The 19,003-nt window shown below is 43.5% G+C and overlaps 2 protein-coding genes across 4 annotated transcripts in view; one reads left to right on the top strand and one right to left on the bottom strand.

Moving 5' to 3' along the window:
- Positions 1 to 72: 72 nt before the first annotated feature.
- ORMDL1 (ORMDL sphingolipid biosynthesis regulator 1) lies at positions 73 to 6,631 on the bottom strand. Of its 2 annotated transcripts, none has more exons than XM_048952621.1 (4): positions 6,527 to 6,631; positions 4,496 to 4,689; positions 2,537 to 2,688; positions 73 to 1,484 (listed from the first exon to the last, which is right to left on the bottom strand). In XM_048952621.1, the coding sequence occupies exons 2-4, from the start codon at positions 4,667 to 4,669 to the stop codon at positions 1,349 to 1,351; spliced, it is 462 nt and encodes a 153-aa protein (XP_048808578.1). In that variant the 5' UTR covers positions 4,670 to 4,689; positions 6,527 to 6,631; the 3' UTR covers positions 73 to 1,348. The 2 variants fall into 2 exon arrangements, with proteins under 2 accessions (XP_048808578.1, XP_048808579.1); XM_048952622.1 differs by having other exon boundaries at positions 4,496 to 4,676; positions 6,527 to 6,617.
- Positions 6,631 to 19,003, top strand: part of PMS1 (PMS1 homolog 1, mismatch repair system component) — a 43,087-nt gene continuing 30,714 nt past the window's right edge. Inside the window, exons 1-5 of one of the 2 annotated variants that reach the window (XM_048952618.1) lie at positions 6,631 to 6,694; positions 8,728 to 8,875; positions 11,595 to 11,777; positions 13,811 to 13,913; positions 15,461 to 15,624. In XM_048952618.1, the coding sequence (XP_048808575.1) occupies positions 8,744 to 8,875; positions 11,595 to 11,777; positions 13,811 to 13,913; positions 15,461 to 15,624 (582 nt within the window). In that variant the 5' untranslated portion in view covers positions 6,631 to 6,694; positions 8,728 to 8,743. Of the gene's footprint in view, positions 6,695 to 7,054; positions 7,079 to 8,727; positions 8,876 to 11,594; positions 11,778 to 13,810; positions 13,914 to 15,460; positions 15,625 to 19,003 lie in introns of those variants that run through there. The other variant, XM_048952617.1, reaches the window with a different exon arrangement.

Below are 19,003 nucleotides of genomic sequence, written 5' to 3'. Positions count from 1 at the left end.
ATCTTTGTGCCGGAAGGTAGCGCGCCCCCTGCCGGCAGCACGGCTCCCCTCCGCCACCCGCGTCACCGCCACCCGTGCAACCGGGGGGTGTTTTACACAAACGCTGTAGAGCGCTGAGGTAAGCCGTGTAAGGGATGTCAGTAAAAAGGAGCCAGCTCAGGCTTCATTGCACAAAGAAGGAGTTATTTACTTCCAATAAATCAGAAAAGTCGCGCTTTTTGAACAGCATCTTCATCACACGTTGGTAAATTATCCCGGCAGGAAAACAAACATTTTTCCTTCTCTCCCCTCCCAGCAACCAGCAGACAAAGCGAGCCTTCCGCCGGCTCCGAGCTGCCCGTGTCCGGCAGCCGTGGGGCAGGCAGGCACGCAGGCACAGGAGCTCTGCACCTCCTACCGTCCGCCGCCAGGGCAGCTCACGTGGGTCACGCACCGCTGCCGTTCCCGCAGGTCTCCGTGCAAGTCCTTCCCGTGTTTTTTTGCAAACTGTACGAGGTCCGGCCGTGTCATCTGTCTCTTCACCTGCTGCTAGCACCGCTTCTGTTCTGACCTATTATCTGTGCAGAATTTCTCTTATTCCTCTCACTTGTTCTATGGTGTAGCTGCTTCTCCTTGGTGCAGGGCTCAGCAAGTCCCAATTACAGATAGAAAAGTCAATGTTCTGTTAGCAAACTGAAATAAACACAACAGTGGCAGCTTGCAAAAGCATACCTAAACTGAGCTATCGAGTGCACGTAGCAATCCCTGAGCCAACAGTTATGGACTTTCTCCAGTCTCTGTGACAAAAATGACAAGGACAGATAAGGCATGAATCATACCATCCCTTTTTACCAACTGTCACGGTATTTACTGAGACAATCTTGCATAATGCAGTAACAAACACACCCGTTTACAATCCACAGAGCAGGAACCAGCTACTTTCACCTATCTACAAAGTGTTGCCGGTCCTTTGAATGGAGGCTGCTGGATTTATACAGTAAGTTACCATTTGCGTCACGGCTGCCTGGCGCTGGTGAAACATCACTCCCCATTTCAGCAGTTATTCACACCTCCCTTACCTGCCTCAGCCAGACCTACATCTACTTGTAGTGCTGATCACACTGTAGAGCTGGGCCTGCCTTCAACTTCAGGAAATCTTCCATCTATAAGTTTCCTATCCACATTTCGGTATTTGAAGGCATCTTAGAAACTCAACTTTCGCCCCAGACAGTGCTGCAAGGAAGTAGTAATTGTATCTCAGATGTAAATGCATCTCTCATTGAATACAATTAGATAACAGCAGATTATTCGTTTCCTTTGCCCAAGAAGCGGAGTCTGTGTCAGGATCAGTCAGCATCACACCTTCTGTCTAGTATTTATTGATGCCAAAGATTCGAACACCGTGCAATTGTGGCAGCTTGGGGATAAGCACTGTCAGAAGAGAGGTGGTGTTGAAGATAAAGTGTGTCGGATCATACTTTGTGTAGAAACTCGCCAGGAAGTACCTGCAGGAGAAAAGGGAGCAAGCTTAATTGCTGACAGCCTTATCCACAAACACACCAACAAAGCATGGCTGGAAAAAGATGCTACAGTGATCAGCTTAATTTTACCCATTAACCATGGATGTGTTCTTGTATTAAATACCTCATCTTAGGTTCTAGGATGTTATACAACAGTATTATAGACTAAGTATCTTCTTCCAATACTCCTCAAAGTGCTAAAAAAACAACTCTACAGAAATGTCACAGCAGTGTGTTGTTTTCCCTACAGCAAACAGGAAACATTTATTCAGCTTCTTAGGTGTGTGAAGAGTTGTGTGCAAGTGCTGTAATACAGCATTCCTACAGGAAACTATCTTTGAAGAAAGAGGATTTTTTTTTTGAGCAGTTGCACGTTTTTATTCCCATTTCTTTCCGACGTAAGACAACTTCCTATGCAGAATACTGTGTCTCTCACCCCTCAGCCCTGCCAAGCAAGCAGACAACTTCCTTTTAGGAAAAACAGAATGATTTTTTAGAACTGGATATTAAATACGTATCAGATTTCTCTCTGTTACACAACCATACTTTTGTCAACAGAATCAGGTGGTGCAGAATTTCCAATCAGTCTATTTACATAACTAGTGTAAACAGAAGGCAATCTGTAATAGCCTGGATCCCCTTCGTGAGGACTGCCGCATTCCTCGCAAATGACAAGTTACAGAACGGTTAGCAATTACTGCAAAGTAATGGACATGCACTAACAGACAATTAGCTTAGCTTTTCAATATTTACGACTTCACAGTCTTCTTCTAAAGAACTTCAAGAGTTGATAGGTTTTCTCACAAGGTTTCTGATATTTAAAACCCATTCCATTAATAACCATTTACAAACTTCAACTCCAGTACTTTGAATTAGTGTTGAAAACTGCAGGAAGATTGTTGTCTATGCGGCCTGTAAATAAGTACTCCCTAGATACAAGCAAAAAAAAAGAAAAGTAAATTGCAACTCATTTAATGGAGGCTTTTGAAGCCATGGTTTTGTGACTCACTTCATTCATGATATAGTTTAGAACTCACAGAATTATAGGAGAGATTGTGAAGAATTTTCTTGAAGATGTAAATTGTACTCCATAATCCAGTTGTTCCCAGTGTGTCAGGAGCCTCGCTTTCCCCTGATCAGGTGTTTCAAAAGGAGTCCCCTTTACTGAATGCAAGAAGACATACGTTCCCTGGAGGAAAATAAATGAGTACATTGGTACTTTTAGCTATTATGTAATTGCTACATTGTTCAATGCATTGCAAAACAGACAAACAAACAAAACAAAGAAAAAAGAGTAAATGAATTATCTAAAAGAGCTGCTAACCTGAAATAACAAATTATAGCAAAGCAAAGAAGAGCCAAGAAGTGCTTTGCTTGAAGTTACAGTCAGTGGCACATTTGGCATTAAAGCCAAAGTCTATGTGAGGCACAACGCAATGCTTCCTCGTCTACATTAGATGGCAAAGATCACATGAAGCCAACAGAATTTACACAAGCACTGTAGCAAGTTCTGGGCTGATGATTTATGTTACTGCTTTCCTAGCACAGCCTGAAATTGAGTTATGAGGCAGAGTTTGCACAAAGTAGAAATCTACAGCTGGTGAATACTGGCAATATTACAAGAACTTCCGAAAGCTTCCTCAACTTCCCACTAGCTTCAGATGCTTGGAAGCTGAATACCAGCAACCTACAGAATACCATCTGTCCCTCTCCTTAACCGTGTTGGTTTCTTTGTTACTGTCTGATGGAAAGATGCCATGGCTAGGCTGTTCTGAAAGATGAAGTAGCAGCTGTCAATTCCAGATAGGAGAGCCCAGTTTCAACAAATGAGCAAAGCTTCCGATTTTAACAATCATTTGTCTTTTATCTGCCAACTCCAAGCAAGAGTCTCTACCAGAAAATATCAAAGAGTTCAGCATTCTTCCAGGTGCATTCACTTCTCATGCACAGAGATGGAAAGCTTTATCCAGAAACAAAATCTCGCTTTGCTGAAGTCTTATGAAGGAGGTGAAAGCTGACCAAGCATCTGTTTTTGAAACAGCCTCTTGTCTGGAGGTCTACTGGAGCATTATTTTGCTTAATTAATTATCTGATTCATGCTTTTGCCAGCACCTCAATTTTAATAACAACAAAGGCACTTTCAGGACATCCAAATGCTTACTCCACATTTCATTTTGCACTGATACGTGCAGAAAGAACCCAACCTAAACCCTAAAATTGCTCTTAATGTCAGCTAAAAGTTTTCTACATTCAAAGATAAACACATAATTTTAAACAAAAAGTGTCATTTAAATGCTTCAATACCCAAAGCGCAGTTTAAATCTATCTTCTGCATTCCACTAGAAAACAACTTGGCAAGTGCATGCTATCATCCCTGCTGTCATTATAGCAACCTACGTGAATAGCACCATGGGGAGAAGTGAGAGAGAGATTTTCAAGATCTTCTGTAAGCAAAAGCCTCTGGAAGCTAAAGTCATAATTCATATCACAACCCACTAAATAAGAAATGGTTTCAGGTTGACCCAATGTGATCGAGATCTTCCCAAATACGGTGTTATGGTTTTTTTCCATGTCGTGCATAGGACAGAGTTCTGCACTGAAGTCAGTCAGCTAAAATTTGTCTGGTTTGACTAGAAATCGAAGCAAGAAAATGAACACAAATGCTTTTGTCTAAGGAAAAGTATCATCTAAAGCACTGAAATCAAACATGTTGAGATACAACCAGGTTTATACAGAAACATTAACAGATAATACTCTTTTTATATATTACATTCAGTGGATTAATGAATAAGAAATATCTCAAAGCCCTTATGTTTAAATCCAAAGCGATCCTCTATCACTCCTCCTCCCCAAATGAGCCAACCCATTCAACAGCAGCTAAGCCACATACAGGCGTTTTTGGTTTCAGTATCCACACAGCCCAGCTATTCCTCTTTTCGCCTGCTTTTAAAATTAAGCATTTGTGAACAACTCTTTCAACAAGAGCGGGTACTCACCAGGTTGTGAATCACATTTGTTAAAGTCCATGCGACAGGGACACTAAAGAAAGGAATGCTGAGCAGGACGATGTGAAGCAGGCCGATTCCAAGCGTGTACGTCAGCCACATCCCACGGCTGCTCATCACCCGCGTGTTTGGATTCACCTCGCTGTGGGCAACTCCGACATTCATTTTTACCCTACAGAACAGAACTGTTCCTAAAATGAGACTACTGTGTTGTAGAGGTATCTAATACACGCAGCTCCAAACTAGGAAAGAGGCTGGTTTAAAGAAGTAGGTCTGGAATGAACGCTAAGGCACACCTCAAGAGCTTCAAGTGAAGTACGACTTACAAAGAAATCAAGACAAAAGGGCTGTTGGGGCTGTTTGTTCACAAAGAAACAACCAAGCAAATGCAAACACCACCAGGTCTGCTACAACAGGGATGATGTGGGATTAGTGAACTGTGCTGTCACAAGGGCAAGGTGTAAACCAGCAAGGACACCAATCTTTGTAACTTTTATCCCTTCAGTTCCTTTCTTCTGCCACTGATGTCAACTGTTCTTTCCCAGTTCTCATCAAACAGTTTTCCCTCATCTCACTCACGTTAAGGCTATTTGGGAATTTTGCATATACTGCCTGCCTGGCAACCTGTTGCTAGGAAGACTGAATTTATTCCTACTTTTTTCGTAGCATGAGATCAGATCTCAGATTTCCATCCCCTGCAGGTTTTGGAACTCTTACCCTGCTGTTTTTATCTGATGATAGCCAAAGGCTCAGAAGGTTTCCACTTGACAGACGTACGCAAACACACACAAGGCAATTTCTAACCGCAATTTTCTTTAGGAGATCAGCCTGGTGAACTACAATTTGTATTAAGTACTAGAAAAAAGTTTGCTTCATTTCATGAAACATAAATAGTCATTTCAACATAGTCATTTTATGACTATAAACGTTTACGGACTGCGATGGAGAATTGTTAACTGCCTCCTGAATCAGTTGACAGGAACATTAACTAGCAAAAATAATTGGCTTATTTTTTTGTTAAGTAAGTTTGTTTCTAGTATTTATTCAGTATTGCAGAGCACCGTCATATCTGTAACACCACAGATTAATGCACTATGATGTGTGTATTGTGCGTGTAAAACATGTATTAACAGTAGTTGGTAACATGAAAACAGACGAGAGGAGCCTGAAATTGAACTGTGGCGATGCCAATTATAATCTCCCTTTGTTGCAAAGCATTTCATAGTTAGTCAGTATTGTATTTTGATATGATGAACCTATTTTTTCCTCAGCATCTCTCAGTTAATCAGCTGGACATGTTCTTCATCTACTGCATTCCTGTGTTTTCTTTCCTACTGCCAGAAACGCAGCTGTATTTTGGCTTAAGAAATTGGAACCAACTTCTCTACTTCCACCAGACGGTCTCATTCAAGGCCCCTACAAACATATCTCTGCGTCCAAACACACCTGCACACCCAGGACTGCCACAGCACAGCTGCTTTGCAGGGCTGCAGGCTCCAGCCGCAGGGTAGGAAGCGTGTGCTGCTACGTGATGTGCGTGGAATCGGCAGAAAGGTGAGAAGGCGTGAGGCGATGCGGCCGCGCCAAACGGGGCACGAGCAGAAAGCATCTCACAGCCTGTCCTCTCACCTCACCGCGGACTTTTAGACACAGCGTGACAGAACAGCCCGGCTTGCTGCGGTGCCCCGTCCGTGGGGGTGCCCAAAGCCTGGGGCCGGTCGGGCTGCGAGCTCCCTTCCAACCCAGCCGTTCTGTCATTCCACGTCCCGCAAGTCGGGCTCTCTGGACGAAGGCCCGCAGCAAACCCGGCGTCCCGCTCTCACACGCCGACAGCGCACAGCCAAAACCCGACCTCCGATCCCGCAGGTCGGGAGCACCGCGACACGGACGGCCCCGGCTCGCCGCCCCGCCGCCCCCGCGAGCGCAGAAGTACGGCCCCGGCCCCCGGCTCCCGCCCGCCGCCACCGGCCGCGCGCAGCCGACGGCCCGCGTCCATCCCGCCCGTCCCGGGCGCCTCCCCACCTTTCCGGCGCTGCGGGAACTCCGCCGCCCGTCCTCCGACCGCGGCCGCCGAGGATGAGAAGCGCGGCAGCAGGTAGTGCCGGGCGGCCGCCCCGTGGGCAGGGCTCCGCGCGGGGAGGGGCCGGGCCGGGCCGGGCCGCGCCGCCCACGGGGCAGCGGGACGCGCAGGTACGGGGGGCTGCGGGGCCGGGAGGGGCGCGGCGGGGCAGGGCGGGCTGTGGGCCGCGGATGGGGGAAGGCGGAGGAGGAGGAGAAGAAGGAAGAAGAGAAGGGCGCTTCTCGGAGCGCGGGCGCTGCCGCCTCCTTGCCGCTGGGCCTAGGCCCGGGCCTGCAGCCGCGGGGCGGAGCGCGGTGCTGGCGGGAAGGGCCTCTGTGTGGGGCAGGGCGCGGGCTGGGGATGCGGCGGGGGTTTGCCTCTTTTCTAACACGGGCAGATGAAAATGAGCGCGAGCGTAGTGAGCTCTGCCTGTCGGAACGCAGCCTGCAGCCGGACAAACCTGGAGATTCGTCACCCCATCTTGCCCTCATGCTGCGGGCGTTCCGAGCTCGCACGTGCATATTTCTATGTTTATTTTCCTGTTTCCGATACGACGAGCCCCAGAAGTGGTACCCGAGAGGCAGCGGGCGTGGATGTGTGCTACTCACGCCCGCTGACGGCGAGGTTTGGGACCGGGAACGGGCTCAGAGCCGCTTCCTCCCTCTAAGCCCTGCATCGCGAACAGCTCATAGAGCGTTTGGCTCTGTGATCTGCGGTGTTGTTGTGCTTCTGAGAAGGCTCTCCAGGCAGAGAAGTGCTGTGTGCTTGCTGTGCCAGCAGCACAGACCCTGCAGGATAGTCCTGCTCTGGGGGCTGGCTGCAGTGCCCTGCCTGCACACCTTCCTGCTATCCTGGCTGGGTCTGCTCCATTCCTCCCCACGTGCTCATAGCCTCAGGCTGGATGCTGGTTGTGCAGTCAGAGGACCAGTCAGACTGTCCTCCACTAGGTTGCTTGAACGGATGCAACAGGAGCCCCATGTTGTGGGCTTTGTTTGCCTTTCAGTACAAACATTGGCCTTCCATGTCTTGCACTAGGGGGCTGCTGGGTACAAAAGGGAGGTATTCCTTGAAGGTCAGGGTGGTATAGTGCTCAAACCGTTCTTGAGATGCAAAGAGCTGGTCGTGCTCTTTCTGCCACCTTTCTCATATGTGTGAAAAACTGTGGTTGAGTTCTTTGTGTCATACTACAAGGATCACCAAAGACTTCAGTTGGAGATTGGTTAATTAGGCCTATGTATGTACTTAATGTTTAATACCTGCAAAAATTTGCAGATCCACTTACCATTTTCATGACAGTATTACTATGTATAACACAGCTGGAATTTTGTGGCCCTTTGTAAGTGTTTCCATTGAGAAGAGCATCTCTATTGTCTTATTATAATATGGGGCATCTTTATTTTCATGTGGAATACACAGGAATAAAGTGACCTGCCTGAGGGCATGCAGTAAGTCTGGTAAGAAAGGTAAGGTTACAATGCGGAAGATTTGGCTTTTTTTCCTCATTGCCAAGAGGTCACAATGCCAGCTAATGCATCCTTTTCTCATTGTACTATCCCCACCTTCTTCCCCAGCCCCACAGAAAGAGGGCTTCTTTTCTTCTGTTTCTTGAATTTTTGGCTGCTGAGAACTGTATGCAGAACACAGCAGAGCTGAGCTCAGAAATTTCAAAAGCAGGGAAAAAATAATGGCAGGAGTTTGGGAAAAAATAGTGAAGATTCAAAATCCTTAGATTTTGTCATCACTGCTAGAATTAGACATGGTACAGATAGATACACTGCCTGAAGATGTTTCTGGTTAGTACTGTGGGTTACCACGCAGTCTGTCTTTTCTGTTACAATCACAAGAGCATAACCGCTTGTCACAGTAGTTTAGAGGAATGGCTAAATGTGGGGTAATATTGTTTTGCTGTTTTGCTCAGTGTATCTCTGAATTCTTGAACTTTTTGGAGGGTAGAAGTTTAGTGTGCTTCAGAAAGTATTTTCTATTCTGGACTTTGGTATACTGTTCCTTCTACAAGTCAAACTGCCATTGGCTGCAGAGGAAGCACTGTCCAAATGAGTGTTTACAACATTGCCTTTCAGCCTTAATGTTATGTTTCACATATTTAGAAGTGTATATTTGTAATGTGTCTTTTCCATTCCATTTCTTGTATCTTTCTATGCAGCTTCTCTAATTCCACTATGAAGCAGCTGTCAGCAGAAACTGTTCGTCTGCTTTCGAGTTCTCAAGTGATTACATCAGTTGTCAACGTGGTGAAGGAGCTGATAGAAAACTCCTTGGATGCCTGTGCCACAACTATTGACATTAGGCTGGTAAGGCCCCTCTCCTTCTTGTGCACTCGTGTATGAAAGGAGGGGCTGGGAAAGTTGTTCCTCTGCCAGTGTATTTTTCACCACATTGCTGTGGTGTGAGAGAACTTAGTGTTCTTTATAAGTATCTGTTTTAACCTCAAACAAAAATAGTCCAAAATCAGTTCCCTGGTAAGTCAGGAGACAGGCATACAGGAGTTGACCTGCAGGTGAGGTATTCCTCAGAAGCCATTGTAGTGGCAAGGTACAGGTTGAAGTCTGGACAGGTTTGTATCCTTGCTAACTTGATTAACCAAACTCCGATGGGTGATGTTGTTGAGTGTCTCTGCCTGATGTGTCAGCCAGCTTTTACACAAGACAGGGAAACATGTGAGCTTGTAGTATAGCTTTAGATAATGTGATATTGCTTCCATTACAATATAAACCCAGTCATTTGATTAAAAATTGAACTGTGGCCAGGGCATTACGTGATATCTATTTGTTAATTTGAACCTCCACTGCGTGGCTATTAGAAAGATAAACACCCTGGAACCTGCTTTGTTAGCAGCAGGGTCAGCTACCTCAGTAGCATGACTGTGCAGTAAGCATATGGAATCATACTTTTATTCTTGATGAGATGTCCTGGGTTTGGGTGGAAGTATGCTGGAACCTGCTCCTCTTTACTAGGAGTGCAGAGACTGCACAGGCATCAGTCTTATCAATTTCCCCGACTGAGCTCTGACAACAGGAATTCATGAGAATAATCTTTAAAGTCTGATTTATACCTGCATGTTCTAATTTAATAGAGTAGATGAGCAACAGCCTTTGTTGTTATTTAGAGCAGAATTAGGAAGTAGGGATCTCAGCTACAGGTTTGTTAATGTTACTGAAGTGGCTGTTGTAAAAGGCAGACAGTTATTTCTGCTTCTCTTTCCCAGTGCAGAAAGTGGAAGCTTTAATTCTTACATCCCTCTCAGAGGAAGTTTAGCTCAGGATGAAAAGTTTCACTCAACAGCTGATCCATCTGGCTGCCTGAAAAGTGAAGACCTGAAATGACATGCTTGGCATTGCTAGGCCTTTCTGCCTTTCACGATCTGTTCATCTTGCTAATGCTGAAGACCAGTGAGAAAAGTGGATTGTTTGTGCCATTTTATCAAGCTGAATTGATCTGAATTGATTTGCAGAGAGTTGCGGTGGAGCAATGGAACAGGCTGCCCAGAGAGGTGGTGGATGCCCCGTCCCTGAAGGCATTCAAGGCCAGGCTGAACCAGTCTCTGAGCAACCCAATCTAGTGCAAATGTCCCTTTTCATTGCAGGGCAGTTGGACCAGATGACCTTGAAGGGTCCCTTCCAACTCAAATGATTTTACGGTTGTGTGATTCCGTGAGTTCTAATGGGTAGCAGAGATGGGACCATGAAGCTGTGATTAAAAGAACAGGGAGTTGCATGTCTTGGCAGCAGTGATCTCTTAACTTAAAGTAAGAGAGAAAAGAGTAACTTAAAGAGTAACTTAAAGATCTTACAGCATCATGTGGTATTTAGGCCATTTAGCATGAGAGTGGTGTTACAGAATTCAAAGTTTTAACACTGTAATATTTAAAGAAAATGTACCTGAGTATAAGTGAATAATATTGGGATTGAAATGGGAATTTGTTCAGTAACATTTTGATTCAAGTTGAAGACGATAAATCTGCTCACTCTTTTTTCCAAAGCAGACAAATGGCATGGTTGCAAAAATTAAATTGGAACACAGTCATCTGAAGTAAAATGCAGAAACCGTGCATTGTAGCATACTGCAGCAGAGTAGGAGATTTTCTTTTTCTATGTCTTGACATGATTTTATGCCCAGTTTGGGTATACTATGGTTTCCATGTTGTTTTCCAGCAGGAAGTTGGTTCAAATATTAGCAAAAACATTGTTTTTCAATCTGAACGTAATCTGAACATAGCACCATTGATTAACATGGAATGGAAAACATCTCCACATTTGTAGTACATATCAATTAAATGTTACAGTTGTCAGCCTACCTCAGAAGCTTTTGATGTCTTGTAGCACAGACTGTGTGCGAACACACATATTCTCTGTAGTTTGTTTTGCATTGCATTCATTTTTCTTTGAGAAGTAACCTGTAAGTACATTACGTTTTCCTCAACTGCCTCCAGGCTGTGTCCAGGTGGAGCAACATGGCGAGTTTGTTTAATCAGTCATCCTTTGAGATGGCCCACTGTGTGCTCTGCACAGCATCAGTGGGCTATGGAAACATGGGAACCCCTCAGTTGAGACATTTTTTGTAAGCAAACCAGTGATATGATTGCCACAACGTACCACACGCTACAGCACGCTTTTCTGGATGGTAGATCATAATCTTTTCAAAGAGCCACACATGGCTTCTGGGAAAGAAGTTGACTTAGTGATCCTGCAGTTCTGCTCACTTTCTCCTCCTGCTTGTGATTTTTTTTCTTTTTTGGATGTCATTTCTGTGTGCGGGTTGTAGTGTTGCTGGAAGGAAGCATTTGTTTGCTGTGTCTGAGTTTGAGATGTTGGAGAATCTGAAGTTCATCTTTATCTGATCTCCTAATTGCCTGGGTTGTTGGAGATTTATTTGCTTATGCAGATGTTTATTGAAATGACAAGTAATCACATATACTGAAATATTGAAAGAGAAGCATTGCTTGCAGTTCCTTTGTTTGTGCCTTAATGCATTACTTTAGCAATGAGTTACTGTTGTTTTTTTTTATATTAGGAGAATTATGGGTTTGACAAAATAGAAGTAAGAGACAATGGCAATGGCATCAAGGTTGCTGATGTTCCTGTTATGGCAGTTAAACACTACACCTCAAAAATAAACTCTTCTGAAGATCTTGAAAGGTTGACAACATATGGTTTCCGTGGGGAAGCGCTGGGATCAATTTGTAGCGTATCAGAGGTGAGTGACTGGACTGCTGTGTTGTGATTTGCCTGCATCTGTGAAAGTTTTAATAAATATCACTGCAAGGTCTTTAAACTGTTCTGGCAGCCACTGGGAACTTGTTTTTGAAACAGTCTGGTTTGTGTGTGCTGTCTTTCCCCACCCCTAAGTCATATCATAAGGGTTAGGAAGCAATATAGATTTCTTGTTAGTGTCCTGCATACTGTCATACTGGTTATACCAGTGCTGCATTTGTTTTCCTCAGCAAGAATTCATCAGAGACAGTTTGCTTAGTGTTTCCTGTCTTTTTCTGTTATATCAGCATATAGATATGTGATTCCTTGGAATGATGCTTTGCCTCCCCCTTAGTGTTATGATGTCTAACAGCTTGGCTGAGTTTGCTACTTGAACTGAGCTAACTCAGAATAAGAAGCAGCAGATGGTGGCCAGGAGATATCACTTCAGGACGCTGATGGCCCACATAGCTGCAGTTCTAGTAAGGATTTTCAGCCTTGATGTTATCTAAGTGATCAACAGTCATGGGATCTTGTTGCAGTCCATATTGTTCCTTGACATGCATGTGACTGCAGTTGCACAAACAGTTGTCTTTATGAGTAAACAGGAACCTGCTCCCTGGCCTACCTGAGTCTGATCCATATATCTGTGTTAACAGGGCTGGCATTGACAGTGTACTGATATTTAAGATTTAACTTGTAGACTAAAAGGAAGCTGGTTCAAAACCATCTGAGAGATGTGAACACGCAGCATCTGCCTGTTCCATGGTTCTCTGCCTTTCTGTCTTTGTACTGAGACAAGGTCAAGTTTGGACTTGTCTCCCAAGGATCAGATACTGCTGGAAAATACTGAGATCACTGTCTGATGGGAACTGTCAGCTCTCAAGGTCAGGAGAGGTGTCAGAGGGTGAGAGAGTCAGCCTCCTTGCTACCTTGGGCTACGTTCATGTTGCACTAAGCAGGAGTGGGTTGCGTGTTTGGATGGAGGTTTCCAAAGAGGCTTTCAGAAGTGGTGGTGTGCTGGCAGATGATGATAGATCTCAGTGGTCCTGACGAGTTGTCAGGGCAGGATGCCATCTGTACCGAGCATTTAATCAGCCTGTGTTGCATTTCATAAGATACAGGAGTAGGTCTGACTGGTCTATGAAGTACTATAGTAGGTATTTCGTTAATGTGGGGATCAGTAATTATGTTAATGAAACGCTCCTGGCGTTAATTGCATTCTGCCTACCCAAACTGCCCCCTGAAGTTTCAGTTAAGTGGTACATTACTACCAGCCCATAACTAGACCTGTAATATTGTTGTTTCCAAGTAATCAATTACTGTTTTTCTCTCCAGAGGCATGGCTGAATTCAGAATGATTCATATGAGGAAACTGAAATAAACCCAAACATCCTGAAGCTCTCTTTGAGTTACAGCCTTTATGTCTCCCGGGTGCTTAAAGCATAGCGGCACTTGGTTCAAAGTATTGATAGCTGAACTCACAGAGCTGGAACTTTGTTCAACTACTGGACTGTAACTGGTCTTACTAAAGATGATCTATGTCTTACCTTAGCAGTTTACAAAACATACAAAACATAGGGCTTCACGATTGCCAGATACACTGGGTGTGGAAGATTAATACGCTCTTTGATAGCACTTACGTTTGTGTAACCTCACCTGAATTTAAGAAGCTGTCACAGTGTGTCATCTCTTGAAGGCTGAAAATGCAAAATTATCAGTTGACTTAGTTGTTTGTTTAAGTTGTGTTTAGAGTAGAAGACAAAGAAGTATGTGTTGTAGGTATTAGGAGCAGCTTACACTGTGTAGCATTGCGATGGAAATGTGTAGCTTTTGACTGAGTGGGAAAATGAGTGATAATGCAGAATGTTTTCTGTGACTAAGAAACACCTGAAGGAGAAGAATTTTATAAACTAATTACATGTAGTTGTGGTGACTGAAATAATATGCTGTTAAGAGTGATAGCAAAGCTTATCTAAGCTCATTCTGATCTTTTTGAATCCTTCATTAACATGATTTTATTATTATTGTTCACAGGTTTTGGTCACAACAAAGACAGCTGATGATGATATCAGCACTCAGTATGTTTTGGATTGTAATGGGCATGTAACTTCTCAAAAGCCTTCCCATCTTGGCCAAGGTAGGATATTGTGTTCTACATTGTGTTGTGACAAGGATTTTGTTTCTTTGGGGCTCTGTTTGATGTCAAAAGATCTGTTCTGTATTTAGAGGCTGTGTATGAGATCTTGGCAGCTGTGAACATCTCTTGCTTATGTCTGTCAGCCAAGAATGTGTTGTTAGCATGAGAAATAACATCTCAGAAGTTGCCTTAGATAGTAATTTTAAACTAGTTTTGCCTTATCTGACTCTCCAAGCCAACAGAGTGGAAATAAAAAAGCTGTAAAAATTCTGGAGGGAGAGAGTTGCCCTACTCCTCTGTGAGGGAATACCTGGGAGCAGCATGGCCAACCCAGTAAAGTCGTGTCTCCAGAAATTTGTGTGTGTGAAAGATCAAGGTTGCTGTCACCTCACAAGTGGCCTTAGTGTTCAGACGTGGTGTGGGTTTGGGGTTGCACTGGTCTTTCTTTGTAGTCTGGTCAGCTATTTGTTGCCCCGTAAGGCCACGCTGTATCCTTGCTTTCACACTCTTAACAGACCTGTGTTCAAAGAAGAGGTGATTGCTCCTTTCTTGTGATTAAGGTGGACCTATGAGAAAGCAGTTGCTGCTCTCCTCTATCTATCAATACATCTGTTACCATCCTTAGCACATTCTGGTTGAGCCTCGGAAGCTCCTTGTCAGTATTCTGTCCCGTGATGGGTGCAGTGCCTTGTAAATGCAGAGCAAAGCCTGCCTGCCAGACCTGGCTCTTGGTCAGCTGACTGGCAGCAAGGAGCCCTTGACTCAAAAAGCTGCCTAGGGCTAGTTAATGGGCAACTCTTGTAGAAGGAGCTGAATCTACAATGTAGACAGTTAATTTTAACAAGAGAGTCTTTTTAAGATTCAGGCTGTAGTGTTTTCCACAGCTAGAGAGCCCCTTACGGAGCCTGTGAATTGCATGGCTTTGTGTTCTGTCAGGATTGTTTAATGATTGGTATTGAAAAATGAATTCCATGGCATCTCTTCAGTACTTTGCAATATCTTTGTAGGGTAAGAATTTGCATGATCATATTGGTAGATTAATACCCCTCTTCTCACCTTGTATATGCCTTGAACAGAGGTACCTGGCCTTTCAGGCATACCCTAATGGGAATGCCAGCAAAAGACCTTCATGGAGCGCAATGTTCCTTTGCTTCTAGATGCGTCTAATTGGTTTCTGAGTTTGTTAACTTTCACTAATAAAGTGGTTAACTTAATGTGCACTCAAAGACTCTTTGGCTTTAATTAATAGCCAATTCTAAGTACTCTCAGTGTGTACAAATGAATGCTTATAGCTGCAATCATAACTCTAGACAAAGGAGGGGAATCCAAGCTTACGTTGGTACTTATTTTCATGAGGTGACTGCTAATTGATATTTCTTTTCCTTAAGCTAATTTCATCTAGTGATCTGATTTGGTGTAGCTAGGTTTTATTTGCATGCAGTGGTATACAGACAGGGCTCTTCAAGGATACACGAAGTTTCCTTGCTATCCAGATGGTGGTGTGCTTTCAGTATAATGTCTGCTTGTTTTTTCGTCACCTGCCATAGGTACAACGGTAACAGTCCTCAAGCTGTTTAAGAATCTTCCTGTGAGAAAACAGTTTTACTCAACGAATAAAAAATGTAAGGAAGAACTGAAAAAAGTCCAGGACCTCCTGATAGCATATGGCATCATAAAGCCAGAACTGAGAATAACCTTTGTACATAATAAGGTAATAATTGTTATTTCTCTGTCAGCTGTGTTAAGGATCTTTTTCTGATGAATTTGTGCAATTAATATAATACGTAAAATACTTCAACCCTAGGAATTGTCTTTCATCATAGATTAGTTTGGGACTTTTGCTTCTTTCTTCATTCTGTATTTATGTGCTTCAGGATGGTTACAGATTTTTATCTTAAAAATTTCTAAGACTCAGGCTCAGATCTGCCTTTTGGTCTGCTCCAGCAGATATTGTGGATAAATGTATGAAGTATAAATGTTGTCTCTTACGCTAGTAGTTTAAGCTAATTGAGCCAGTTGTTTGCTATTGAGGGGGAGATCAAATTTGGAGGCTTCTTGGGGACTGCTTTGGCTTCATGGGCGACTGAACAGTCATTGAAACATACAGCTACAGAAATGACATGTTGGGTGATCTCCTGTACCTGGCCCTTAATTGCATATAGCTCATTTTATTGGCTGTGCTCCTACTTTTGAAACATGGGAGGAATGTTAGGCCAATGAATTCTCAAGTTGCTACAAAGTAGAGAGTGACATCTCCTGGCCAGACCCCTCAGCAATTCTTTCCCTCTTTAGACTACTTTTGTTTTTGACCCTCTTATTTTCCATATTTATTAATCCATTTTAAGCAGCTTCTCTTTACTACCAAACACTCACAGTTGAGTTCCCTCTCAGTGGAAATGATGAGTGCCGCCGTGCTTTCTTAAAAAGACAACAGGTTGTCTGCCTGTGCCTGGAGTTGTCTAACATGCTCTGATGGCATACATATATGTACTTCTACATATCTCTAAGTGTAGATATTGTGAAGAAAAAAACAAAAACAAAAAGCCAGCTTTGCAGCTACTGGATTTGTATTCCAAAGCTCAGTGACTACTTTCAGTCTTATTGCATTGAGACTACAGGAAGTTTGAAACCACAGACTGCAAGGTTTGCACTTCTTAGGTTTCGTTAAGCACTCTGACTTATCTAGCAGTGCTTCACGGAATTGGTGTTAAGTATTGGTTAAAAAAAACTAATTTTGTATGTAATTGGTGGTGTGGCTTTTTCCTCTTTGATGGGTGTGGTGAAATTTTTCTGTGGTTAAGCTGAGGCTTTTGTTTACTGTTATTGATTGCTGCAAGGTCTTAGTACAATACATCAACCTCTTTTTTCCCTGTTTGACTACAGTTTATCTTCTATCACACATCTGAAGTTTGACATGCTGTGTTGAGGAAACATCTTTTTTATTGTAGAATGTGGTTGCTCAGTTGACTTTCTTGAACTTGTATGGGAACTGCTGAGTCACAGCCTGAACCTCTGATTGATCACCTGAGGAAAACCATGAGTCAGCCACAGGAGCACAGGTGAAGGCAACTCATCTGTGCTGCAGGAAGGGGTGGAGCCTGGCTGCACCCCCTCCTAGACCTATTTAAGAGCTGGCTGCAGCGGGGAAGGATCTCTCCTGGAGATCCCTTCCTCTGGTGCTTTCTGTAGGTAAGCCTTCCATTTATTCTCCTTATTTTCCTAGTCTATTTTGCCTTACTCTCTTGTGATTATAACATCTTAATATCCATTGATTACACATTTGGCGGGCCAGGCAGGCCAAATATACTAAAATTTACATCATGTCTTTTCTTTGGAATTTGTATAAATGGGTCAAGGGGGAGAGCAATACTCCTCTAGAGAAAATGATTCCAGGGCAGATCCAATGATTTGAGGGATCCCTCTATTGTGAGTTAGCAGTTATCATTGAAAAATGGGGTCCCTTACGCGTTATGGGCGATATCTCCCCATATCGCATGGCGGACTACTTTCAAGGACTTGGCAAGGATGTGCTCATCACTAAAGAAAAACAACTGGCTGCCTCCACGGTGGCATGGCCACTATTGTGTGCCTTAAATCATGTGGATATAAGAAATAATACTTTAGAGACTGAAAATCAACTTTTGAAAGATCGCATTGAAAAACTGGAGCATGAACTTGGTGTTTTAACAGGAAAGAAACCAATTCTACATCTTCCTGTAGGCCAAGTTCGTAACATTTCAATAAACGGCCAGACTCCTGAATCAACAGACTTCGTTGATCAGGAAAATAAAATGTCTAGATTAGATCTTGAATATCCAATTCTGACTGATCCACTGGAAGTCCATCTTGTGTAACCCAGAAAACAAAAAAGTGCAGGATGGACCAGCAGGGGTGCTGCCTGATCAGTGGCCCCCTGCCCAGACTCATTTACATTTAACAGCCTGGCCATACAAGGCAACAGAATGGATGGATTTTGTACAGCGATTTCGGCAGAAGCCTAGAGAAAGTGTGCCAGCTTGGTTATAAAGACTGTGGGATTCTGGGGCAGGAAGTGTCTTGGTGAATGGCCCAGAAATAGCCAAGTTGGCCACCATGACTGTGCGTCCTGCTCTCAGGTGATCAGAGTTTCAGGCCGTGACTCAGCAGTTCCCATACAAACTACACATCTATTGCATGGTTGATACAGATTTTGTATGTTCCCAGCTGTTTGGAAATTGTTGTTGATGCGCACTGAGGTGTTTGTGCCTCTGTTCTACCAATCCATCCTATTGCTGCTAATGAAGAAAGAGTGCAGCCAATGTCTTCCAGACTGTCTTGGTTATGTTGAAGGTGGTGGTTGTGAAATGCGTTATAGGGATGTCATCAGGTTATCTCTGTACACATACAAACATTTTGTTCAGATTCTGAAAGTGGAAAGTATTTTTAACAGTTGAATTTGTTCTTTGAAGTAGAGGAGAACAGCAAGCTGAAAATGGGTATGTTTAGGAGGGAAGAATAGTGATGAGAATGTACACTGTGAGGGCCTGTGGTTGTGATCATGTAAACAAATCAATCTGTCTGTTTGCTGGGAATACACAAAATCTGCCCATCCTCTTTGCTTCAGAGGTAAATTGTTCAATTCCAAGTTTGGTAGAATGAATCAGTACAGATGCTACCTGCAGGCAGCATGTGTTCATTGTAATGGCAGAGATGTTGCACTGCTGCCCTTATGTGTGTTTAACTTATTCGCACAAAAAAAAAAAAAAGAGAGAAGCTGCTCAGATTGGTTTAAACACAAGAGGTCGCTCAGTAGCTGTTGTTGAGCTGGGAGAATCAAAGGCCCAAAACATGATATAGGAAATTTGGTTTGTCTGTGCACATGTAACTGCTTTAAAACAGTCTGAAAAGTATGAAAACCAAACAAAAACAGGGAAAAAACACCCTTTGAATATACATTCTTGTATTCCTACTGCTACTGTCCTTTCTTGCAAAATAAAACCTGCCGATCGCACCATACCTTTTCAGAAATTTGAACTGCTGTGATTTGGGTGCATAACTTTCAACAGGTTGACATGCATTTGTTTTGCCATTATATAGCATGTGAATTTTAA

Source organism: Lagopus muta, chromosome 8, assembly GCF_023343835.1.
Source record: "Lagopus muta isolate bLagMut1 chromosome 8, bLagMut1 primary, whole genome shotgun sequence".
NCBI lineage: Eukaryota > Metazoa > Chordata > Aves > Galliformes > Phasianidae > Lagopus > Lagopus muta.
This window is presented reverse-complemented; position numbering and strand designations above follow the sequence as displayed.

What these genes read in the sequence shown, in the direction of transcription:
- ORMDL1 (XM_048952621.1), bottom strand. Translation starts at nt 4,669, where the DNA reads ATGAATGTCGGAGTTGCCCACAGCGAGGTGAATCCAAACACGCGGGTG. An exon ending in CAAATGTGATTCACAACCTG is followed by an intron (nt 2,689 to 4,495) that starts GTGAGTACCCGC and finishes ATTTTCCTCCAG; the next exon opens with GGAACGTATGTCTTCTTGCA. An exon ending in ACAATCTCTCCTATAATTCT is followed by an intron (nt 1,485 to 2,536) that starts GTGAGTTCTAAA and finishes TTTCTCCTGCAG; the next exon opens with GTACTTCCTGGCGAGTTTCT.